The sequence below is a fragment of the Heterodontus francisci genome, chromosome 17 (genome assembly GCF_036365525.1).
Source record: "Heterodontus francisci isolate sHetFra1 chromosome 17, sHetFra1.hap1, whole genome shotgun sequence".
Classification (NCBI taxonomy): Eukaryota; Metazoa; Chordata; class Chondrichthyes; order Heterodontiformes; family Heterodontidae; genus Heterodontus; species Heterodontus francisci.
In genome coordinates this window covers 788,584-814,662 of record NC_090387.1, presented here as the reverse complement: position 1 = coordinate 814,662, position 26,079 = coordinate 788,584, and the positions used below count along the sequence as shown (strand labels likewise).

At 49.2% G+C, this 26,079-nt stretch overlaps 1 protein-coding gene across 3 annotated transcripts in view; it reads left to right on the top strand.

Annotated features, from left to right (window-relative positions):
- The first annotated feature begins 1,346 nt into the window (after nucleotides 1-1,346).
- utp4 (UTP4 small subunit processome component) overlaps nucleotides 1,347-26,079 on the top strand; it is a 99,665-nt gene continuing 74,932 nt past the window's right edge. For all 3 annotated transcript variants that reach the window (XM_068048949.1, XM_068048948.1, XM_068048947.1), the window contains exons 1-10: nucleotides 1,347-1,583; nucleotides 5,988-6,179; nucleotides 6,642-6,726; nucleotides 7,897-7,986; nucleotides 9,541-9,752; nucleotides 9,898-10,069; nucleotides 10,151-10,242; nucleotides 17,502-17,598; nucleotides 24,741-24,805; nucleotides 25,231-25,353. In XM_068048949.1, coding sequence (XP_067905050.1) covers nucleotides 1,425-1,583; nucleotides 5,988-6,179; nucleotides 6,642-6,726; nucleotides 7,897-7,986; nucleotides 9,541-9,752; nucleotides 9,898-10,069; nucleotides 10,151-10,242; nucleotides 17,502-17,598; nucleotides 24,741-24,805; nucleotides 25,231-25,353 — 1,287 coding nt within the window. In that variant the 5' untranslated portion in view covers nucleotides 1,347-1,424. The remainder of the gene's footprint in view (nucleotides 1,584-5,987; nucleotides 6,180-6,641; nucleotides 6,727-7,896; nucleotides 7,987-9,540; nucleotides 9,753-9,897; nucleotides 10,070-10,150; nucleotides 10,243-17,501; nucleotides 17,599-24,740; nucleotides 24,806-25,230; nucleotides 25,354-26,079) is intronic.

The following is a 26,079-nucleotide window of genomic DNA, read 5'->3' as shown; positions in this document are numbered from 1 at the left end:
CCCCCCCACACCCCCACCCCCCACCAGCCACCCCCACTCTACCCCCTACCCTCCCACCCCCCCCACACCATCTCCCCCCATCCAACCCCTACCACCCCCGCCCCCACGACCACAAACAGGTCTCCCCAAACCCCAACAGCCCCCCCTCTCCCCAACCCCCCCCACTCCCCAACCCCATTCCCCTTAACCACCCATCCCCTACCCCCCATCCCCTTAAACCCCCCCCCCCTCACCCACCCTACCCCAATCCCCTTAAACCCCCCCCATCACTACCCCCCATTCCCATCACCCCCCACTCCCCTCCCAATCCCCTTACCCACCCCCCCATCTCCCCTACCCCCATTCCCCTTAAACCCCCCCCTCACCCCTACCCCCATTCCCTTAACCCCCCCATCTCCCTCCCCCCATTCCCTAACCCCCCCATCCCTACCCCATTCCCCTTAAACCCCCCCATCTCCCTACCCCCATTCCCCTTACCCACCCCCCCCACCCCAACCCCCATTCCCCAACCCCCCCCCAGCCCCCAATCCACTACCCCTCCCCATCCCTACCCCCATCCCTAACCCCCCCAATCCCCTACCCCATTCCCCTTACCCCCCCCCATCCCCTACCCCCATTCCCCTTAAACCCCCCCCCCATCCCCTACCCCCCTTCCCTTAAACCCCCCCCCCCATCCCCTACCCCCATTCCCTTAAACCCCCCCCCATCTCCCCTACCCCCATTCCCCTTAACCCCCCCCATCTCCCCTACCCCATACCCCTTAAACCCCCCCCCCCCCATCCCCTACCCCCCATTCCCCTACCCCCCTTCCCCTTAAACCCCCCCATCTCCCCTACCCCCATTCCCCTTAAACCCCCCCATCTCCCCTACCCCCATTCCCCTTAACCCCCCCATCTCCCCTACCCCCATTCCCTTAAACCCCCCCATCTCCCTACCCCCATTCCCCTTAAAACCCCCCCCCCATCTCCCTACCCCCATTCCCCTTAAACCCCCCCCCATCTCCCATACCCCCATTCCCCTTAAACCCCCCCCCATCTCCCCTTAAACCCCCCCCCATCTCCCCTACCCCCATTCCCCTTAAACCCCCCCCCATCTCCCCTACCCCCCATTCCCTTAAACCCCCCCCCATCTCCCCTACCCCCATTCCCCACCCCCATTCCCCTTAAACCCCCCCCCCATCCCCTACCCCCATTCCCCCATCCCCCCATCCACCCATCCCCTACCCCCATCCCCTTTCCCCCCCTGACCTGCTGAGGTGAATTTGAACCATTGTCCTGTCTCACTTTTTCAGCCGGCGATGTTTCCACACATGTCACTTCCGTTTCTCCGCGGTGTTTATTTCCGGGTGAAAGGTGAGAGCGTGCGAACCGCGCGGAGAGATCGGCCCGCCGCCCGTTTCCCACCTCCCGGCCCGGTCCACCACCATGGGCGAGTTCCTGGTTCACCGGGTTCGTTTCTTTGACTTTGTGCCGAGCGGGATCCGCGCTGTGGCCTACAGCGGCCGCCGGGAGCGCCTGGCGTTGGCGCGGGGAGACGGATCCCTGGAAATCTTCAACTTCGCCGACAACTTCCTCCAAGAAAAGGTAAAACCCGCGAATTCTCACAATCCCCGCGCTGGAGTCAGTACTGAGGGAGTGCCACACTGTCGGAGGGTCAGTACTGAGGGAGTGCCGCACTGTCGGAGGGTCAGTACTGAGGGAGTGCCGCACTGTCGGAGGGTCAGTACTGAGGGAGTGCCGCACTGTCGGAGGGTCAGTACTGAGGGAGTGCCGCACTGTCGGAGGGTCAGTACTGAGGGAGTGCCGCACTGTCGGAGGGTCAGTACTGAGGGAGTGCCGCACTGTCGGAGGGTCAGTACTGAGGGAGTGCCGCACTGTCGGAGGGTCAGTACTGAGGGAGTGCCGCACTGTCGGAGGGTCAGTACTGAGGGAGTGCCGCACTGTCGGAGGGTCAGTACTGAGGGAGTGCCGCACTGTCGGAGGGTCAGTACTGAGGGAGTGCCGCACTGTCGGAGGGTCAGTACTGAGGGAGTGCCGCACTGTCGGAGGGTCAGTACTGAGGGAGTGCCGCACTGTCGGAGGGTCAGTACTGAGGGAGTGCCGCACTGTCGGAGGGTCAGTACTGAGGGAGTGCCGCACTGTCGGAGGGTCAGTACTGAGGGAGTGCCGCACTGTCGGAGGGTCAGTACTGAGGGAGTGCCGCACTGTCGGAGGGTCAGCACTGAGGGAGTGCCGCACTGTCGGAGGGTCAGTACTGAGGGAGTGCCGCACTGTCGGAGGGTCAGCACTGAGGGAGTGCCGCACTGTCGGAGGGTCAGTACTGAGGGAGTGCCGCACTGTCGGAGGGTCAGTACTGAGGGAGTGCCGCACTGTCGGAGGGTCAGTACTGAGGGAGTGCCGCACTGTCGGAGGGTCAGTACTGAGGGAGTGCCGCACTGTCGGAGGGTCAGTACTGAGGGAGTGCCGCACTGTCGGAGGGTCAGTACTGAGGGAGTGCCGCACTGTCGGAGGGTCAGTACTGAGGGAGTGCCGCACTGTCGGAGGGTCAGCACTGAGGGAGTGCCGCACTGTCGGAGGGTCAGTACTGAGGGAGTGCCGCACTGTCGGAGGGTCAGTACTGAGGGAGTGCCGCACTGTCGGAGGGTCAGTACTGAGGGAGTGCCGCACTGTCGGAGGGTCAGTACTGAGGGAGTGCCGCACTGTCGGAGGGTCAGTACTGAGGGAGTGCCGCACTGTCGGAGGGTCAGTACTGAGGGAGCGCCGCACTGTCGGAGGGTCAGTACTGAGGGAGTGCCGCACTGTCGGAGGGTCAGTACTGAGGGAGCGCCGCACTGTCGGAGGGTCAGCACTGAGGGAGTGCCGCACTGTCGGAGGGTCAGTACTGAGGGAGCGCCGCACTGTCGGAGGGTCAGTACTGAGGGAGCGCCGCACTGTCGGAGGGTCAGCACTGAGGGAGTGCCGCACTGTCGGAGGGTCAGTACTGAGGGAGCGCCGCACTGTCGGAGGGTCAGCACTGAGGGAGTGCCGCACTGTCGGAGGGTCAGCACTGAGGGAGTGCCGCACTGTCGGAGGGTCAGTACTGAGGGAGTGCCGCACTGTCGGAGGGTCAGTACTGAGGGAGCGCCGCACTGTCGGAGGGTCAGTACTGAGGGAGCGCCGCACTGTCGGAGGGTCAGCACTGAGGGAGTGCCGCACTGTCGGAGGGTCAGTACTGAGCGAGTGCTGCACTGTCGGTCAGTACTGAGGGAGTGCCGCACTGTCGGAGGGTCAGTACTGAGGGAGCGCCGCACTGTCGGAGGGTCAGTACTGAGGGAGTGCCGCACTGTCGGAGGGTCAGTACTGAGGGAGTGCCGCACTGTCGGAGGGTCAGTACTGAGGGAGTGCCGCACTGTCGGAGGGTCAGTACTGAGGGAGTGCCGCACTGTCGGAGGGTCAGTACTGAGGGAGTGCCGCACTGTCGGAGGGTCAGTACTGAGGAAGTGCCGCACTGTCGGAGGGTCAGTACTGAGGAAGTGCCGCACTGTCGGAGGGTCAGTACTGAGGGAGTGCCGCACTGTCGGAGGGTCAGTACTGAGCGAGTGCTGCACTGTCGGTCAGTACTGAGGGAGTGCCGCACTGTCGGAGGGTCAGTACTGAGGGAGTGCCGCACTGTCGGAGAGTCAGTACTGAGGGAGTGCCGCACTGTCGGAGGGTCAGTACTGAGGGAGTGCCGCACTGTCGGAGGGTCAGTACTGAGGGAGCGCCGCACTGTCGGAGGGTCAGCACTGAGGGAGTGCCGCACTGTCGGAGGGTCAGTACTGAGGGAGTGCCGCACTGTCGGAGGGTCAGTACTGAGGGAGTGCCGCACTGTCGGAGGGTCAGTACTGAGGGAGTGCCGCACTGTCGGAGGGTCAGTACTGAGGGAGCGCCGCACTGTCGGAGGGTCAGCACTGAGGGAGTGCCGCACTGTCGGAGGGTCAGTACTGAGGGAGTGCCGCACTGTCGGAGGGTCAGTACTGAGCGAGTGCTGCACTGTCGGTCAGTACTGAGGGAGTGCCGCACTGTCGGAGGGTCAGTACTGAGGGAGCGCCGCACTGTCGGAGGGTCAGTACTGAGGGAGCGCCGCACTGTCGGAGGGTCAGTACTGAAGGAGCGCCGCACTGTCGGAGGGTCAGTACTGAGGGAGCGCCGCACTGTCGGAGGGTCAGTACTGAGGGAGTGCTGCACTGTCGGAGGGTCAGTACTGAGGGAGTGCCGCACTGTCGGAGGGTCAGTACTGAGGGAGTGCCGCACTGTCGGAGGGTCAGTACTGAGGGAGTGCCGCACTGTCGGAGGGTCAGTACTGAGGGAGTGCCGCACTGTCGGAGGGTCAGTACTGAGGGAGTGCTGCACTGTCGGAGGGTCAGTACTGAGGGAGTGCCGCACTGTCGGAGGGTCAGTACTGAGGAAGTGCCGCACTGTCGGAGGGTCAGTACTGAGGGAGTGCCGCACTGTCGGAGGGTCAGTACTGAGGGAGTGCCGCACTGTCGGTCAGTACTGAGGGAGTGCCGCACTGTCGGAGGGTCAGTACTGAGGGAGTGCTGCACTGTCGGAGGGTCAGTACTGAGGAAGTGCTGCACTGTCGGAGGGTCAGTACTGAGGGAGTGCCGCACTGTCGGTCAGTACTGAGGGAATGCCGCACTGTCGGAGGGTCAGTACTGAGGGAGTGCCGCACTGTCGGAGGGTCAGTACTGAGGGAGCGCTGCACTGTCGGAGGGTCAGTACTGAGGGAGTGCCGCACTGTCGGAGGGTCAGTACTGAGGAAGTGCTGCACTGTCGGAGGGTCAGTACTGAGGGAGCGCCGCACTGTCGGAGGGTCAGTACTGAGGGAGTGCCGCACTGTTGGTCAGTACTGAGGGAATGCCGCACTGTCGGAGGGTCAGTACTGAGGGAGCGCTGCACTGTCGGAGGGTCAGTACTGAGGGAGTGCCGCACTGTCGGAGGGTCAGTACTGAGGGAGCGCTGCACTGTCGGAGGGTCAGTACTGAGGGAGTGCCGCACTGTCGGAGGGTCAGTACTGAGGAAGTGCTGCACTGTCGGAGGGTCAGTACTGAGGGAGCGCCGCACTGTCGGAGGGTCAGTACTGAGGGAGCGCCGCACTGTCGGAGGGTCAGTACTGAGGGAGCGCCGCACTGTCGGAGGGTCAGTACTGAGGGAGCGCCGCACTGTCGGAGGGTCAGTACTGAGGGAGCGCCGCACTGTCGGAGGGTCAGTACTGAGGGAGCGCCGCACTGTCGGAGGGTCAGTACTGAGGGAGCGCCGCACTGTCGGAGGGTCAGTACTGAGGGAGCGCCGCACTGTCGGAGGGTCAGTACTGAGGGAGCGCCGCACTGTCGGAGGGTCAGTACTGAGGGAGCGCCGCACTGTCGGAGGGTCAGTACTGAGGGAGCGCCGCACGGACGGAGGGTCAGTACTTTGGGAGAGCCGCACGGACGGAGGGTCAGCACTGAGGGAGTGTCGGAGGGTCAGCACTGAGGGAGTGTCGGAGGGTCAGCACTGAGGGAGTGTCGGAGGGTCAGCACTGAGGGAGCGCCGCACTGTCGGAGGGTCAGTACTGAGGGAGCGCCGCACTGTTGGAGGGTCAGTACCGAGGGAGCGCCGCACTGTCAGAGGTACCATGTTACAGTTGAGGCCGCATTTTGCCCTCTTAGATTTAAAAACCCCACGGCACTCTTCAAAGAAGAGTAATGGAGTTCATCTGGTCAATATTTATCCTTCAATCATCTTTTTTAAAAAAACAGATGATTTGGTAATTCATCAAATTGCTGTTTGGTGGATCTTGCTGTGGAGAAATTGGCTGAAGCGTTTCCCTACATTAAAACAGTAGCTTAACTTAAGTAATTCATTAGTTGGAAAGTCCTTTGGGGTGAGAAAGTTGCTAGATAAATGCACCCATGCACTTTCTGTTTACATCCTGGAGTGGGGTTCACACGGCACACTATTGATTAACTGGAACTTTCCTGTTTACAGGTGATTCCCGGGAATGACAAAAGATCTATTGAAGCAATCAGCTGGGTTGGTGCTGATCGACTTCTGAGTGTGGGATTGAATGGAGAAATCATCGAGTTTGACCTGCAGAGACTCTGTCCCAAGTACAGACTAGATGCTTTTGGAGGCCCCCTTTGGTGTATGAGCTGTAACTTTGAGGAGACGCACCTGGCGGTGAGTACAGGGTGATCCATCCACAAGTTGAAGACTGTGCAGTAAAATATCAAAAGTTGGCTGTGAACATGTTGGGACTTCTGAGGATCCAAATCTTCCTTTCCTCTATTTGAAGGGGTCTTTGTTCTGTATCTAACCCCGTGCTGTACCTGTCTTGGGAGCGTTTGATGGGGACAGTGTGGAGGGAGCTTTACTCTGTATCTAACCCTGTGCTGTACCTGTCCTGGGAGTGTTTGTTGTTGAGGAAAGCATATTTCTCTCCTAGAACATTTCTTCAAACATCAGTTTTGAAGTTATTTTGACTGTCTGTAAAAAGTTTTCTTTCTTTTCAGAACTTTCATGCACTGTGAGTGCATAATGTGAAGGTTTTAATTTAATACAATTTCTACACCTAGCTGTGTTTCTGGTCCCATTCTGTGTGCACTGGGTGCTGATGGTTTTAAGTGTCTCTGTTACCTGCAGGTCGGATGTGAAGATGGCTCAGTCAAATTGTTTGAAATTGTTCCAGAAAAACTTCAGTTTGAGAGAAATCTGGATCGCCAAAAAGGTGTGTGCTTTTTAATAGAACAAAGAATCTCGTTTTTTTGTTACATCAGTAATCCTGAGCCCAGCATCACACTCTGGCGGGAGAGCGTGGGCAGGTGGCCACTGTGTGTCCATGTGATCCAGCACAGGAGGGGCTGTCTAAACGTGCCTTTGGAATGTGTGTTTGAGGGGTGGGTGGGGAGTGTGGGGTGGTGTCTGAGTTTCATGGTGAAGAGCATTATGGGGGAGTGGAATAGAGGTGGCAATTTGGCATGTGCCTGCAAAGTGTGAATGGATTTCAGCGAACTGGTAGTGTAGTGGTTATCTTACTGGACTGGATAATGAGTTCAAATCTCATCGCGGCAGCTAGAAAATTTAAATTCAATGAAATAAATAAATCTGGAATAAAAAGCTAGTATCAGTTATGGTGGTTTTGAAACTACTGGATTATTGTCAAATCCCATCTGGTTCACTAATACCTTTAGCAAAGGAAATCTGCCCTTACTCAGTCTGGCCTACATGTGACTCCAGATCCACAATGTGGTTGATTCTTAACTGCCCTCTGAAATGGCCTAGCAAGCCATTCAGTTGCATTCAAGAAGGTGGCTCACAACCACCACCTAAAGGGGCAATTAAGGATGGGCAATAAATGCTGGCCTTTTCAGCGATGCTCACATCCTGTGAACGAATAAATAAACGACCAAAGACAGACTGGTGAAATGAGCAGACACATGGCAGATGAATTTTAATGCAGAGATGTGAGGTGATGTATTTTGGTAGGAAGAATGAGGTGAGACAATGTAAAATAAATTGCTGGGTGCAGGAACAGAGAGACCTGGGGGTGCATATCTATGAAAAGTTGAAGGTGACGGGTCAAATTGAGAAGGCTGTTAAAAGGCCATATAAGATCCTTGGTTTTGTTAATGGAGACAGAAAGTACAAATGCAAGGAAGTCATCAAAATTGAGGGTTTTGATATAGTAAATAAGGAGAAACTGTTTCCAGTGGATGGAAGGTCGCTAACCAGAGGACACAGATTTCAGTTAGTTGATTAAAGAATGAGAACTCTTTTACACGTCGTGTTCTTACGGTTTGAAATGTGCTGCTTGATGGGCTGAATAGCCTCCCTCTACTATACGATTCCATGAATTAGCAGCAGTATGGTGATGGATTTCTCTCTCTCTCTTTGGCAGGTCGTGTACTGTCTCTGGCCTGGCACAAGTCGGGCGCAATGATTGCGACAGGGTCGCTGGATGTTATCCGAGTTTTTGATGTGAAGTCTGGTAAGTTGGTCTGTTTGCAATTGTTACCAGGGTAAAGCCTCCTGGCTTGAGCTGATGAAATGAGCAGCATGAAACAAGTATGGATGTTGCCCTTTCAGTTCAGAGGCCTGGATTAGATTTTTTTTTCATTTGCTGATGCAATGTGGGTGTTGCTGGTGAGGCCACATTTATTGTCTGTTCCTAATTGCACTTGAGGAGATGTTGAGCCACTGCCTTGAACCTCTGCAGTCTGTGTGGTGAAGTTGATAGTGCAGTTAGAGAGGGGTTCTTGACTTGACTTAGTGACGATGAAGGAACAACGCTATATTTCCAAATCAGGACGGTGTGTGACTTGGAGGTGGCGGTGTCCCATGTGCTTGTTGCCCTTATTATTTCTAGGTGGTAGTGGACGTAGGTTTGGGAGTTGCAGTCGAAGAAACCTTGGCAAGTTTCTGCAGCGCATCTTATAGATAGTATGCACTGCAGACTCTGCGTCGATGAATCCACAAGAACAGATGGACTGGTTTCTCTTTCATGTCGAGGCCCTGTGAAGATGATATGACCTTCCTTCAATCATGAGGTCAGAAGTGGGGATGTTTGCTGATTGCATAATGTTAAGCGTCATTCGCGATTCCTCAGATACTGAAGCAGTCCGTGTCCATCTCCAACAAGAGAGAATCCGACCGTCTCCCTATGACATTCAGTGGCATTATGATAGCTGAATCCCCCACTATCAACATCCATGGGGTTGCCATGGACCAGAAACTGAACTGGACCAGCCACATAAATGCTGTGGCTACAAGAGCAGGTCAGAGGCTGGGAATTCTGTGGCAAGTAACTCACCTCCTGACTCCCCAAAGCCTGTCCACTATCTACAAGGCACAAGTCAGGAGTGTGATGGAATACTCTCCACTTGCCTGGATGAGTGCAGCTCCTGCAACACTCAAGAAGTTCGACATCATCAGGATAAAGCAGCCCCCATTCACTACCTTCAACATTCACTCCCTCCACTACTGACGCACAGTGGCAGCAGTGTGTACAATCTACAAGATGCACTACAGCACCTTCCAAGCCCATGAGCTCTACCACCTAGAAGAACAAGGGCAGCAGACGCATGGGAACACCACCACCTGCAAGTTCCCTTCCAAGTCTCTCACCATCCTGACTTGGAAATATATCGTTATTCCTTCACTGTTGCTGGGTCAAAATCCTGGAACTCCCTTCTTAACAGCGGGTGGTGTACCTACACCACATGGACTGCAGCGGTTCAAGAAAGTGGCTCACGCCACCTTCTCAAGGGCAATTAGGGATGGGCAACAAATGCTGGCCTAGCCAGCAACGCCCACATTCTGTGAAAGAATAATTAAAAAGAATGTGAGGCACACTCGAACCAGTTCAGAGCCACTGAGAGCAAAACTAAATAAGTTTGTGAACATTTTATTGTTTGACCTGCCCTGTGTTTCTGCTGATCTTTGTTCTGAGCCTGTGTCCGTTTTTCTGTCTGTGCCATTTAGCTGAATCCCAGCTCCTCTGATTGTCGTGTTCACCTATGTTTATCACTCTCTTTTTCTCCAGGTCACTGCACACGTCGTATTCTTGTGGATCGTGGTGATACAGCTTTGCACAATCGGGAATGTGTGGTGTGGAGTCTGGGGTTCCTGAGTGATTACACCATCGTGAGTGCAGATTCAGCAGGGAAAGTGCAGTTCTGGGATTGGCAAACAGGAACTCTGCTGAAAACACACCCAGTGACCAAATGTGATGTGTTGACGCTGGCAGTGAATGAGGTGAGTGACACTGGCTCTCTGTGATTTGCCACTGGTCCAGTCAGCCCCACTCATCACTCAGTTATAACACCCCACTCATCATCACACTCCACTCACTCTCAGGCTGTGTTGCACACTCTGCTGATGGGGCTTTTGCACTCTGCAGGCTGAGGACAGCATTACTGCTGGGACATCCGAGGGAACCGTCATCCAATTCCAGCTGCTTGCAGTAAAGACAGGAGTTGCTGACACCCAGTGGGTTCGTACAAAGACCTTTAAACATCACTCCCACGATGTGAGGGCTGTCATTCACACCAAGTCTGCTCTTGTCTCGGGCGGTGAGTGGATCAAATCTGTTTCTATGTTAGGTGAGCTATGAGTTGAAACTTTCCTGAACTGCTTTTTTTCTCCTGGATAAGGTTTGGATGCCCAGCTTGTCATTCGCCCCCTGATGGACCGAGTGGAAACCAAGTCGTACGAAGCTGCACTCCGCAAAGTACTCTTCCCACATGTAAGTGCTTGCCGGAGTTGCTGTGGGCTCTCTCTGTGCCTAATTACTCTCCCACATAGACTAAGAAGTGGAGTTTTAAGCTGGACTTTGTGCTGCGGGGCTTATTAGCAGTCATCGTTTGCAAATGGGAATTGGAAAGCTGTAGTAATGAGCCTCTGTTTAATGTACTGTGCAGTGTGCCTTGGGTGCAGAGACTTGGTGTAAAATACACTGCAAGGTAACATGATCAGCCTGGTGTGTTGCTACTGGAAGAAAGATCTGCTCCTGTTTCAGTTCCCAATGCAGCAGAGATGTGGCAGTTGGGCAGATCGGGAGCCGTGGTAAGGAATCACGTTCAGTCAGGTACAGCACGCTGTGGGGAACAAACACTTTTATTGACCACCATGTCAGCCAATGAGTTTCAGCATTTACTCAACAACAACACAGCGAACAAATTCTATTTACAGAGTCGGATTGAAAAGCCTCTATGAGCTGCAGCAAAGAAAGCTCGTGACTGAAATTACTGCAGTCTCCCGATGAAAGCAGAGTAATTCCTCCAGCAAAATACAGTTAGTGGAGGATAGTTACAGAATACCAGTGATGTGCATAAAATCAATCCCCATCGCTTACAGTAATACAGTCTCCTGTGTGATTGACGGGGCAATTATCCAATCATTCCCATTCTGGCCGGGAATAGTGAGGTCACTAAAGAAAACTGTGAATTGGGGCTCCAGAAAAAATGCAGAATTAATTTGACATTAGCAAAATTAATTAAGAGCAATGCAGCAAGAGATTCTAAACACAGTGCCAATGTAAAGTGAGGGGGAAATGATGCTGGGTAGATGGAAGGAGTGGCAGTGGGAGAATATTTTGGTGGTCGTGACCATAATTCAGTCAGTTTTAACATAATTATGGAAAAGGACAAGGATAGAACAGGAGTTGGAGTTCTCAATTGGGGCAAGGCCAATGATACTAAACTGAGGTAAAAGCAAAATACTGCAGATGCTGGAAATCTGAAATAAAAACAAGAAATGCTGGAAATAGACAGCAGGTCTGGCAGCATCTGTGGAGAGAGAAGCAGAGTTAATGTTTCAGGTCAGTGACCCGTCATCAGAACTGAGGAACGGTCACTTACTTGAATCGCTAACTCTGCTTCTCTCTCCACAGATGCTGCCAGACCAGCTGAGTATTTCCAGTATTTTTAGCTTTTATTATAGCTGGTAAGAGCCTTGTGTTGGACAGATGCTGCATAGCCTAATCCCCCTGGCTAACAGACACACTCTCTCCAGGAACAGGGCCCTGAGCAGAGATGATCTGAGAAACAAACATCCCAGGCTTACCTTATATACATCCTCCACACATCTGGTCAGCTCCAGCATTTCTTGTTCTTATTACTAAACTGAGCGGTGATTTAACGAAAGTGGGCTGGAAATAGCTACTTGAAGGTACAATCAGTGTCAGAACAGTGGAAGGCATTCAAAGGGGGAGATTCAGGGGATTCAGAGTAAACATGTTCCCAGAAGGAAAAAGGGTGGGTCGGCCAAATCTAGAGCCCCATGGATCTCGAGGAGCATGCGGGGTAAGATGAGGCAGAAAAGGAAAGCCTATGTCCGACACCGGACAATACTGCAGAAAACCGAGAGGAGTATAGAAAATGGAGAGGTGAAATCAAAAAGGAAATTAGGAAAGCTAAGAGAGAGCATGAAAGGGCAAGGAAAATCAAGGTGAACCCAAAGATGTTTTATCAATACATTGAGTAAGAGGATAACTAAGGAAAGACTAGGGCCCATAAAAGACCAAACAGGTAACCTATGTGTAGGGGCGGAAGATGTTGGTATGGGTCTTAATGAATACTTTGCGTCTGTCCTCACAAAAGAGAGGGACGATGCAGATGTTGTAGTTTACGAAGGGAGTGTGAAGTATTGGATGTGGTGAACATAGGGAGAAAAGAAGTATTAATGGGATTAGCATCCTTGAAAGTTGGTAAATCACCAGGGCTGGATGAAATATACCCCAGGCTGTTAAAAGAAGCCAGAGAGGAAAAACCAGAAGGCCTCTGACCATCATTTTCCAGTCCTCACTGGATACGGTTGTGGAGCCAGAGGATTGGAGAATTGCTAACGTTGTACCTCTGTTTACAAAGGGAGCGAGGGATAGACCGAATAATTACAGGCCAGTCAGTCTAACCTCAGTAGTGGGCAAATTATTGGAATCTATTCTGAGAGACAGGATAAACTGTCACTTTTGCACAGGTTAATCAAGGATATTCAGCATGCATTTGTTAAGGGAAGATCTTGTCTGACTAACTTGATGGAATTTTTATAAAAAATTTTTTATTTAGAGATACAGCACTGAAACAGGCCCTGCGGCCCACCGAGTCTGTGCTGACCAACAACCACCCATTTATACTAATCGTACATTAATCCCATATTCCCTACATTTTGTGAAGTAGTAACAAGGAAGATTGATGAGGGTAGTGCAGTTGATGTGGTCTACATGGATTTTAGCAAGGCTTTTGACAAGGTCGCACATGGCAGACTGGTTAAAAAAAAAGCCCATGGGATCCAGGGGAACGTAGCAAGGTGGATACAAAACTGGCTCAGTGGCAGGAAACAAAGGGTCATTGTTAGCGACTGGAGGGCTGTTTCCTGTGGCGTTCCGCAGGGCTCAGTACTGAGTCCCCTGCTTTTTGTGTGGTATATATGAACGATTTGGGCGTAAATGTAGGGGGCATGATCAAGAAATTTGCAGAAGAGACAAAGATTGGCCGTGTGGTAGATAGCGAGGAGGATAGCTGCAGGCTGCAGGAAGATATTGATGGTCTGGTCAGGTGGGCAGGAAAGTGTCAAATGGAATTCAGTGCGGAGAAGTGTGAGGTGATGCATTTGGAGAGGTCAAACAAGGCAAAGGAATACATGATTAACGGGAAAATACTGAGTAGTGTGGAGGAAGTGAGGGACCTTGGAGTGAAGATCCACAGATCCCTGAAGGTAGCAGGACAGGTCAATAAGGTGGTTAAGAAGGCATATGGAATCCTTTCCTTTATTAGCCGAGGTATAGAATACAAGAGCATGGAGGTTATGCTGGAACTGTATAACTCATTGGTTAGGCCACAACTTGATTACTGTGTGCAGTTCTGGTCACCTCATTACAGAAAGGATGTAATTGCACTAGAGAGGGTACAGAGGAGATTTACGCGGATGTTGGCAGGACTGGAAAAATTCAACTATGAGGAAAGATTGGATAGGCTGGAGTTGTTCTCCTTGGAACAGGGAAGGGGAGATTTGATTGAAATGTACAAAATTGTGAGGGGCCTGGATAGAGTGGATGGGAAGAGCCTATTTACCTTTGCGGAGAGGTCAGTGATGTGGGGGGATTAGATTTAAAGTGATTTGTAGAAAGATTAGAGGGGAGATGAGGAAAACTTTTTTTCACCCAGAGGGTGGTGGCGGTCTGGAACTCACTGCCTGAAAGGGTAGTAGAGGCAGAAACCCTCAACTCATTTACAAGTTGAATAGACATGCTCCTGTAGGGCTACGGACCAAATGCTGGAAGGTGGGATTAGACTCTGTTCGTTTTTCAGCTGACACCGACACGATGGGCCAAGTATCCTCTTTCTGTGGCGTAAACTTTCTATGATTTTAAATGCTTTGCTCAGGTCGATGAATGAAATGAAGAGTTTCTGATTGTGTTCTTGACATTTTTCCTGGATTTGTCAGTCAACAAAGACCATGTTGGAGGTTCCTCTGGAACGTCTAAAGCCGCATTGTGTCTTTGGGAGGATTTCCTCAGCCCCAGGAAGTAGGCGATTCAGGAGAATGCATGTCAGGATTTTCCCTGCTATGGACAAGAGGGAAATACTTCGATAGTTCCCACAGCATGATTCATCTCCCTTCTTGAAAATAGTTACAATTGTTGCATTCCTGAACTCGGGGCGGCGGGTGGGGGGAGTTCTTTTTCCTCCCAAATCCAGAGGATGAGTGCATGGAGTCTTGAAGTGAGCAGAAGCCCACCAGTTTTGAAGACCTCAGCTGGAATAGCATTGGGGCTGCAGGCTTTGTTATTTTTCATCCATTTGATTGCTTGTTACAGCTCTCCCATCGATGGTGATTTGTCCATGGACTCTATCACAGGATACTGAGGGATAGCCTTTATCAGCTGCCACTGAGGAGTTGTTGAAAATGTTCTTTCCAGCATTGATGGATTGCATTGTCATCCTTAAGAAGAGAGTCAGCATCCTGTGAGCATAGGGGTTTTTGTCCATTTGATCTTGGTCTATAGATGGCCCTGGTGGCTTGAAAAAAGCTTTGCATGTCATGATGGTCGGCATATTGTTGGATCTCTCGGGTTTTCTCTTCCCACCACTTGTCCTTTATCTTCCGGATTTGTTTTTGTGTATCAGCCTTGGGCTGTTGGAATGCTGCCTTCTTGACTTGCGGCCTTGGGTTGTTCTGCCAGGCAGTGAAGGCTGCTCATTTTTGTTCCAGGAGGTGACCTATTTTAGCATTGTTTTCGTCGAACCAGTCCTGGTTTGAACCCAATGGTCTGGACACAGGAGACTCGTACAGCTGACTTTATTTGTTCCCACTGTTCTGAAATTGATTTTGATGCGTGAAGATTTTCCAGATTGGTTGTAAGCTGCACTTGGAATTCCTCTCTTCGGTTGGGCTGCATTAGGGATGAGACATTAATCTTCTTCCTCTTGGACTTTTGGGTCTTGTGATGTCTTGGTGCTAGGTGAATGTTCATCACCGATCGAACAAGTCGATGGTCTGTCCCTACTTTTATAATCTATCCCCCTTCAATAAAGGTCAACATTATTCATATGTTCCATTTGCCTTCCTAATTACTTGCATGCTAACTTTGTGTGATTCAAGTACAAGGGCACCCAGGTCCCTCTGTACCACAGCATTCTGCAGTTTCTTTCCATGTAAATAATAATCTGCTTTTCTATTCTTGCCAACAAAGTGGACAGCCTCACATCTTCCCACATTATACTCCATCTGCCAATGTTTTTCCTACTCAATCTATCGATATCCATTTGAAGATTCTTTGTGTCATCCTCACAACTTGCTTTCCTAGCTATCCTTGTATATCAGCAAATTTGGCTACAATACACTTGGTCCCTTCATCCAAGTCACTAATGTAGATGGTAAATAGTTGAGGCCCCAGCACTGATCCCTGTGACATTCCACTAGGTGCAGTTTGCCAGTCTGAAAATGCCCCATTTATCCTGACTCCCTGTTTGAAAAGGCTGGCTATGATGAGAGTGGATAAGTGATCTGGGCGGCTTGTATCCCAGGTTGCTAAGGGCAGTGGGGGTGGCTAAAGTGGAAGGGCTTTCCATCATCTTCCAATCTTCCCTTGATACGGGGGAGGGGCCAGAGAATTGGAAAGTGGCAAATGTGACACCCTTTTATAAGAAAGCGTGTAAAGACATTCCGAGTAATTACAGGCCAGTCAGTTTAACATCAGTTGGTGGGTAGGCTTTAGAAGCAATAATCGGGGAAAAAAATCAACAGGTAGTTGGAGAGGTTTGAGTTAATTAAGGAGAGCCAGCATGGATTTGTAAAAGGCAGATCGTGTTTGACTAATCTAATAGAATTTTTTGATGAAGTAACAGAGAAGGTTGATGAAGGGAAAGCAATGGATGTTGTCTAATGGATTTTAAGAAAGTGTTTGTCAAAGTACCACATAAAAGGCTGGTTAACAAAATTGAGGCACATGGAATAGGAGGGTCACTGTCAGCTTGGATGAAAAATTGGCTGAAAGACAGAAAACAGTGAATTGTGGTGAATGTTTTTCAGAGTGGCGGATGTCAGTGCTAGCACCATTGCTATTTTTATATATATATATAAATAAATAAATGATTTGGATATTGGAGTACGGGGTAAAGTTTTATAATTTGTCTGATGCTAAACTTGGAGGAGTGGCAAACAGTGAGGATGACACCAATCGACTGCAGCAGGACATAGTCTAGCAGAATGGACAGAAAAGTGGCAGATGGAATTTAATACAGAGAAGTGAGAGGTGATGCAGTTTGGCAGAAGGGATAGGGAGAGGCAATATATACTTAATGACACAGTTCTAAAGAGTGTGCAGGAACAGAGGGACCTGGGGTTCATGTGCATAGATCTTTGAAGGTGGCAGGACACATTAAGAGAGTAGTTAGCTAAGCATATGGGATTTTGGGCTGCTTAAATAGAGGTATAGAGTAGAAAAGCAGCAAAGTTATGCTGTACCTTTATAAAGCTCTGGTTAGGCCACAACTAGACTATTGCATCCAGTTCTGCTCACCACACTTCAGGAAGGATGTGAGGATCTTTGAGAGGGTGCAGAGGAGAGTTACCAGAATGGTTTCAGGCATGAGAGATTTTAGCTACAAGGTTTAGGTTGGAAAAGCTGGAGTGGTCCTCCTTGGAGGAAAGGAGGTTGCCTGGAGATTTGATAAAGTTGTACAAGATTATGACAAGTTTGGATAAGGTAAACAAAAACAAGTTGTTCCCATTAGCTGATGGTACAAGGACTAGGGGACACAAGTTGAAGGTTTTGGGCAAGAGATACAGGTGGGATGTGAGGAAGAACTTTCATGCAGCGAAGGATAATGACCTGGAAAACTCTGCGCATGAGGGTGGTGGAAGTGGAGATGAGCGATGATTTCAAAAGGAAATTGGATGGGCACTTGAAGGAAATAAACTTACTGGGCTATGAGGATCGAGCAGGGGAATGGGACTGAGTGGATGGCTCTATGGAGAGCTGGCATGTGCTGAATAGCCTCCTTCTGTGCCGTAATGACTGTGCTTAAACAGTAGGGTGCAGGAGGTCAGCCAGCACCTCCAGCAGGAGTCGAGCTTTCAGGGCAAAAGGAATTGGGGAATGAGAAGCAGAAAAGGCCTGAGCGCTGCCTTTCATCCTGTAGGTGGTGACTTGTGAAATTAATTGAACAAAGAACAAAGAAAATTACAGCACAGGAACAGGCCCTTCGGCCCTCCAAGCCTGCGCCGATCCGGATCCTCTATCTAAACATGTCGCCTATTTTCTAAGGGTCTGTATCTCTTTGCTTCCTGCCCATTCATGTATCTGTCTAGAAGGGTTGACAGACCCTTGAGGAAGGGTTAAAATATAAAGAATGGTTGATTCATGTTAAAGGATATTTTTTAGTCTGTAAACAGGTTGATCAGCCCACCCTTCTTCCTGGAATGACGCAAGCTGTGCGTGTGGCAGGAGGAGGAGGGGAGAGGCGAATAAATCTTTAAATCAATCCTTTGACTTCTCCACAGCGAAACCTGGTGTGTTGCAGCCGGAAGGCAAATCTGCTCCTCTTTCAGTTCCCAGAGCAGCTGGAGCTTTGGCGATTGGGCAGCCCGGGAGCCTTAGGTAAGGGATCATGTTTACTGCAGCATGCTGTGAATAAAGGGCCTCCCAAGAAAATGAAGACTTAACTTGCTGTCAGCACAGTTAACTAAGAACAATACGCTGAAAATTTTGAAATGCAATACCTGAGTGAAGTGAGGTAAAACTGAAGATGCGAGCACTATACTACTGCCATTAGACACTGGCATAGTATGCACTGTGTGCCTGTGGTCCCAATGGGACCGGGAACGCTATAGCCCATTGTCTCTGTGTGGCTATGGTCCGAGTGAGACCTGGAATGATGCAGCCTGGTGATGATGTTCCTTTGGAGGGGGGGGGTGGAGGTATGAGCACGATAAATCTAGAGACTTTCTAGAGAATTGTAGAATGTACAGCACAGCAGGAGACCATTCAGCCTATCATGCCTGTGCTGGCTCTTTGAAAGAGCTATCCAATTAGACTCGCTCCCCTGCTCTTCTCCCACAGCCGTGCAAATCTTTCCCTTTCAAGTGTTTATCCATCTTTTAATATTACTACTGAATCTGCTTTCATCACTCAGACATTACATTCTAGATTACAATAACTCCCTGTATATCATATTTTTTCCTCATTTTACCAATTACCTTAAATCTGTGTTCTCTGGTTTAACTACACTATCAAAACACTTTGTGATTGCCTCTTAGTTTTTCTGCTCTATGGAGAACAACCCCAGCTTCTCCAGTCTCTCCTGTTATGACCAACCACTCCAGTCAAAGCTCCCAATCAAAATATACGATTCTGATTGTGGTGGGAGAGACACACTGATAGGCAATCTGTGGAGCGATGGGATTGAACTAACATATCATTTAAAACTTTCCAAATTAAAGAAAGACCCAGCCAAATTGTACCATCGATTAACCCCCGAATGAGGCTAACCAAACCAGGTGTCTTTAAATCAACAAATTAATTCTTTAATTAGAAGAACTAAATTCTTAAACACTATGAAGATATAAACATTTAAAATAGAAAAAAATTAGAGTCCTTGAAAATTTACAGTCCAATGTTGCTTCAAGTCCTCACAGAATATTGCTTTCCTTCGCCAGCGAATTTCAACAATTAACAACTTGCAAACACTTTCAACAGAATCAATCTGACTAGAGTTTTTGAGGGATAAAAGATTGTCACAATCTAACCTCATTTTCTTCAATTTAAATTACCAGAGATCTCTGTTTTGGCTTGATGTTTTAGAATTTTGAGAGATAATAATTAACAGACTAAATTCCCATTCCTTCAGTTTAAATAGCTGAGAGCTCTTTTAAACACCACTGCGGTCTTTCTGTGTCCTCGGTTAGAACAAACTGTCTTCAACTTAAAGCCAGTTCAAACAGAATTGAAACAAATGTATGGCATGAGACGCACTCCCAGTGGCTGTTTCCATGGTATTGAGAATGCACCCTTTGAATCGCAGTCTCCAAATGGCTGTTTCTAAGGCAACGAAAATGCACCTTCCTATAACTCCTGAGGCTTGCTGGTTCTTAAAGCAATACTGATCCCTTGCAAGCCTTAAATGCAAACTGTATATTCTCAGAAAAAAAAAACTACAGGACCATGACACTCCACATTAACTGAAGTCTCTCATCCCTGGAACCATTCTAGTAAAGCTCCGCTGCACCCTCTCCAAGGCCTTGATATCCTTCCTAAAGTGTAGTGCCCAGAATTTAAAACAATACTCCAGCTGAGGCCTAACCAGTGTTTTAAAGGTTTGGCAGAGCTTCCTTGCTTTTGTGCTCTGTTAGCTGCTAATCTACTCTCATATTTCCCATTTCAGTTCTCCACTGTATTTTCTGTATTTAGCTGTGTTCTCTACTGAATTATAAACTGACATTTATCATAACCTTTTTCTGTTTCATTTTAATCACTAAATAGTGAAAGATTATTTCCATTGGCTGATAAGTTGGTAACACAAGAATAGACTGAGGATAGAAGGAGAAAAGGAGGGGTGTGATGGAAGAGGTTTTTTGGACATAAAATGCTTTACCACAAGCTACAATTGTGGTAGCAACAGTAACATAATTGAAAATGGAATTTGCTAAGTTTTTGTAAAGTATATAAAAAGATACGAGGAAAGAGCAAAGTAATGGGAATAGAGTAATGGCTTCAGTCAAAGTGGATTAAACGGCCTTTGTTCTTATTTTTGTGTTTCTTTGTGAGATTTGATGTCCATAAACTGATTGAATTATAAGGACTGGATTATCCTCTTAAAACTTCATGTGCCTTGTTAGTGAATTAAGCCTAAACTAGCACTCCAAGATCTGCTAAAATGAGCAACTTGAGAAACGTTAAAAGTAATTATCAACCGGGATTTAACACAAAGAACAGTACAGCACAGGAACAGGCCATTCGGCCATCCAAGCCTGTGCCGATCTTGATGCCTGCCTAAACTAACACCTTCTGCACTTCCGGGGCCCATATCCCTCTATTCCCTTCCTATTCATGTATTTGTCAAGATGTCTCTTAAACGTCGCTATCGTATCTGCTTCCACCACCTCCCCTGGCAGCAAGATCCAGGCACTCACCACCTCTGTGTAAAAAAAACTTGCCTCGCACATCCCCTCTAAACTTTGCCCCTCGCACCTTAAACCTATGTCCCCCTAGTAACTGACTCTTCCACCCTGGGAAAAAGCTTCTGACTATCCACTCTGTCCATGTCGCTCATAAGTTTGTAAACCTTTATCATGTCGCCCCTCCACCTCCGTCGTTCCAGTGAACACAATCCGAGTTTATCCAACCTCTCCTCATAGCTAATGCCCTCCAGACCAGGCAACATCCTGGTAAACCTCCTCTGTATCCTCTCCAAAGCCTCCACGTCCTTCTGGTAGTGTGGCGACCAGAATTGCACGCAATATTCTAAGTGTGGCATAACTAAGGTTCTGTACAGCTGCAACATGACTTGCCAATTTTTATACTCTATGCCCCGACATATGAAGGCAAGCATGCCATATGCCTTCTTGACTACCTTATCCACCTGCGTTGCCACTTTCAGTGACCTGTGGACCTGTACGCCCAGATCTCTCTGCCTGTCAATACTCCTAAGGGTTCTGCCATTTACTGTATACCTCCCACCTGCATTAGACCTTCCAAAATGCATTACCTCACATTTGTCCGGATTAAACTCCATCTGCCATTTCTCCGTCCAAGTCTCCAACCGATCTATATCCTGCTGTATCCTCTGACAATCCTCATCATTATCCGCAACTCCACCAACCTTTGTGTCGTCCGCAAACTTACTATTCAGACCAGCTACATTTTCCTCCAAATCATTTATATATACTACAAACAGCAAAGGTCCCAGCACTGATCCTGCGGAACACCCTCCATTCAGAAAAACACCCATCCACTGGTACCCTCTGTCTTCTATGACCGAGCCAGTTCTGTATCCATCTTGCCAGCTCACCTCTGATCCCGTGTGACTTCACCTTTTGTACCAGTCTGCCATGCGGGACCTTGTCAAAGGCTTTACTGAAGTCCATATAGATAACATCCACTGCCCTCCCTTCATCAATCATCTTCATCACTTCCTCAAAAAACTCAATCAAATTAGTGAGACACGACCTCCCCTTCACAAAACCATGCTGTCTCTCGCTAATAAGTTCGTTTGTTTCCAAATGGGAGTAAATCCTGTCCCGAATAATCCTCTCTAATAGTTTCCCTACCACTGATGTAAGGCTCACCGACCTATAATTTCCTGGATTATCCTTGCCACCCTTCTTAAACAAAGGAACAACATTGGCTATTCTCCAGTCCTCTGGGACCTCACCTGTAGCCAGTGCGGATGCAAAGATTTCTGTCAAGGCCCCAGCAATTTCCTCCCTTGCCTCCCTCAGTATTCTGGGGTAGATCCCATCAGGCCCTGGGGACTTATCTACCTTAATGCTTTGCAAGACACCCAACACCTCCTCCTTTTTGGTAATGAGATGACTGAGACTATCTGCACTCCCTTCCCTAGGCTCATCATCCACCAAGTCCTTCTCCTTGGTGAATACTGATGCAAAGTACTAATTTAGTACCCCGCCCATTTCCTCTGGCTCCACACATAGATTCCCATCTCTGTCCTTGAGTGGGCCAACCCTTTCCCTGGTTACCCTCTTGCTCTTTATATACGGGCGGCACAGTGGCGCAGTGGTTAGCACCGCAGCCTCACAGCTCCAGCAACCCTGGTTCAATTCTGGGTACTGCCTGTGTGGAGTTTGCAAGTTCTCCCTGTGTTTGCGTGGGTTTTCTCCGGGTGCTCTGGTTTCCTCCCAAGCGGCGCAGTGGTTAGCACCGCAGCCTCACAGCTCCAGCGACCCGGGTTCAATTCTGGGGACTGCCTGTGTGGAGTTTGCAAGTTCTCCCTGTGTCTGCGTGGGTTTCCTCCGGGTCCTCCGGTTTCCTCCCACATGCCAAAGACTGCTGGTTGATAGGTTAATTGGCCTTTATAAATTGCCCCTAGTATAGGTAGGTGGTAGGGAAATATAGGGACAGGTGGGGATGTGGTAGTAATGTGGAATTAGTGTAGGATTAGTATTAAAAAAAAAAAAAATGGGTGGTTGATGGTCGGCACAGACTCGGTGGGCCGAAGGGCCTGTTTCAGTGCTGTATCTCTAAACTAAACTAAACTAAAGAACTAAAAAGCCTTGGGATTTTCCTTAATCCTGTTTGCCAATGACTTTTCATGACCCCTTTTAGCCTTCCTAACTCCTTGCTTAAGTTCCTTCCTACTGTCTTTATATTCCTCAAGTGCTTCGTCTGTTCCTAGCCTTCCAGCCCTTACAAATGCTCCCTTTTTCTTTTTGACTAGGCTCACAATATCCCGTGTTATCCAAGCTTCCCGAAACTTGCCAAACTTGTCTTTCTTCCTCACAGGAACATGCTGGTCCTGGATTCTAATCAGCTGACGTTTGAATGACTCCCACATGTCAGATGTTGATTTACCCTCAAACAGCTGCCCCCAATCTAAATTCTTCAGTTCCTGCCTAATATTGTTATAATTAGCCTTCCCCCAATTTAGCACCTTCACCCGAGGACTACTCTTATCCTTATCCACAAGTACCTTAAAACATATGGAATTACGGTCACTGCTCCCGAAATGCTCCCCCACTGAAACTTCGACCACCTGGCCGGGTTCATTCCCCAATACCAGGTCCAGAATGGCCCCATCCCTAGTTGGACTATCTACATACTGTTTCAAGAAGCCCTCCTGGATGCTCCTCACAAATTCTGCCCCATCCAAGCCCCTAGCACTAAGTGAGTCCCAGTCAATATAGGGGAAGTTAAAATCACCCACCACCACAACCCTGTTACCTTTACATCTTTACAAAATCTGTCTACATATCTGCTCCTCTACCTCCTGCTGGCTGTTGGGAGGCCTGTAGTAAACCCCCAACATCGTGACTGCACCCTTCCTATTCCTGAGCTCCACCCATATTGCCTCGCTGCATGACCCCTCTGAGGTGTCCTCCCGCAGTACAGCTGTGATATTCTCCTTAACTAGTAATGCAACTCCCCCACCCCTTTTACATCCCCCTCTATCCCGCCTGAAGCTTCTAAAGCCTGGAACATTTAACTGCCAATCCTGCCCTTCCCTCAACCAAGTCTCTGTAATAGCAACAACATCATACTTCCAAGTACTAATCCAAGCTCGAAGTTCATCTGCCTTCCCTGTTATACTTCTCGCATTGAAACAAATGCACTTCAGACCACCAGTCCCGCTGTGCTCAGCTACATCTCCCTGCCTACTCTTCCTCTTAGTCCTACTGGCCTTATTTACTATGTCCTCCTCATTTATTTCACTAGTTGTCCTACTGCTCTGGTTCCCACCCCCCTGCCACACTAGTTTAAACCCTCCCGAGTGACGCTAGCAAACCTTGCAGCCGGGATATTAGTGCCCCTCCAGTTTAGATGCAACCCGTCCTTCTTGTACAGGTCCCATCTGTCCCTGAAGAGAGCCCAATGGTCCAGATATCTGAAACCCTCCCTTTTACACCAGCTGCTCAGCAATGTGTTTAGCTGCACTATCTTCCTATTTATAGCCTCACTGACACGTGGCACAGGGAGTAATCCAGAGATTACAACCCTAGAGGTCCTTTTTTTTATTTTACTACCTAACTCCCCCTACAGGACCTTGTCACTCTTCCTGCCTATGTCATTGGTACCGATGTGTACCACAACCTCTGGCTGTTCACCCTCCCCCTTCAGAATGCCCCCTGTCCGTTCAGAGACATCCTTGACCCTGGCACCAGGGAGGCAACATACCATCCTGGAGTCTCTTTCACGTCCACAGAAGCGCCTATCTGTGCCCCTGACTATAGAGTCCCCTATAACTACTGCTCTTCTGCGCTTTGTCCCTCCCTGCTGAACAACAGTGCCAGCTGTGGTGCCACTACTCGATTGCAAATGGTCGTCACAGTTACTAACAGAGGCAACGGACAGCATCACAATGCAGTCCCAGTTTCTATTCACACTAATGGGTTTGAGTTCAGACCCAATACAATATACACCTGCACAGTGGTGCAGTGGTTAGCACTGCAGCCTCACAGCTCCAGAGACCCGGGTTCAATTCTGGGTACTGCCTGTGTGGAGTTTGCAAGTTCTCCCTGTGTCTGCGTGGGTTTTCTCCGGGTGCTCCGGTTTCCTCCCACAAGCCAAAAGACTTGCAGGTTGGTAGGTAAATTGGCCATTATAAAAATTGCCACTAGTATAGGTAGGTGGTAGGGGAAATATAGGGACAGGTGGGGATGTGGTAGGAATATGGGATCAGTGTAGGATTAGTATAAATGGGTGGTTGATGGTCGGCACAGACTCGGTGGGCCGAAGGGCCTGTTTCAGTGCTGTATCTCTAAACTAAACTAAACCTCAATATTCAAGCTTTACACCTACATACACCCTAGGGTGTGTACATGGTCCCATTAAATATACATTTGCCTCTTGACCCATTTTGTATTAATTTCTCTGCTCACTCAAGGAACACACACTATTGCTGCTCCTATTTCCGACTGTGATTTTGAGTTTGTCCCAAACCAAATCCATTTAGAATATTTCCCATTTGTTTGTGGACATTGTGCTAATGTTCTTTTCCAGTTTATCCAGATCAGTTTTCATTTTATTTCACTTACATTGTGTGACCTTTCTCTCCCACTCTGATTCAGGGATTCCTGGGGATGTCCTGCCCATCAGCAAGAAACCAGAGAAACTGCTGCAGTTAAGGAACAAGGTGTGTGGGAGGAACTGGAAGCTTTTGGCTCAGACATTAGCAGTGGATGTTTTGAACTCTGACTATCTGATCTCGTGAGCCCCGGGTCTGTATGGTTTTTGTGTGACCCCATGATAAACATAGCTTGCTTCCATTATGGTGACTAATTTCTGCTCTTGAGCTAAAGATAGCCCAGCTCAGCTTCTTCTTTGGGAGTCGCCCCACCTCTGTGTGCTGGGAATCTCCCACCCCAGCCCTGTGTGCTGGACCATTGGGAGTCTCTTTCCCTCCCCCACTCTACATTTTCCCCAACCATGTTTTGGGTCTCTGAGAGTCGTCCCCCAATCTGCTGGGCTCACTGGGAGTTGCCCCACCCATACCCACCCTGCGCATTCAGAGTCTGTATTGCTGCTGAATTTAGTTCCGTTCTGTCATTTTTCTTGCAGGGTTGTGATCACATACGATGCTCTGCACTCTCTCCATGTGGAACCTGGATTGCATTCTCAAACATCTACAGAGTCCGTCTCTATCGAATACAGTATGAGAATGACTCTGTCACTGTTAATGCGGTACGTCAGCTGTGAAGGCGTGTAAGATAGGGAATTGCAGGGGGGTTGATAGCAGATGCTGAGGTGTGCTGACTTGTGATTTGGTTTGAGTGACGGAGGGGTATGACAGGTTTGTGTGAGGAGGGAGTGTGACACCTGTGTGAGACGGGAGTGTGACGGGTATGTGTGAGAGGGTGGTTTGATGGGGGTGGGTTGGGCTGGGTGTCAGTGGGGTCCTGAATGGAACAGAGGACTTAGGAATAGGCCATTCGGCCCTTCAGGCCTGCTCCACCATTCGATAAGATCTTGGCTGATCTGATTGTGGTCTCAACTCTACTTTCCTGTCTTTCGCCCTTGACTCCCTTTGTTTGTCGCCCTTGACTCCCTTTGTCTATCAAAAATCTATCTAACTCGACCTTGAATAAATTGAATAACTCCGCCTCCACTGCTTTCTGGGGAAGAGAGTTCCACAGACTAATGACCCTTTGAGAAAAAAAATCTCCTCATCTCCATCTTAAAAGGGAAACCTCTTATTCTTAAACTGGGTCCCCTAGTTCTAGACTTTCCCATAAGAGGAAACATCCTCCTGGTATCCACTCTATCAACTCCCCTCAGGATCTTGTATGTCTCAATAAGATTACCTCTCGTTCTTCTAAACTCCAACGGGTATAGGCCCAACCTGTTCAACTTTTCTTCATAAGGTAAGCCTCTCATCCCCGGAATTAGTTGAGTGAACCTTCTCTGAAC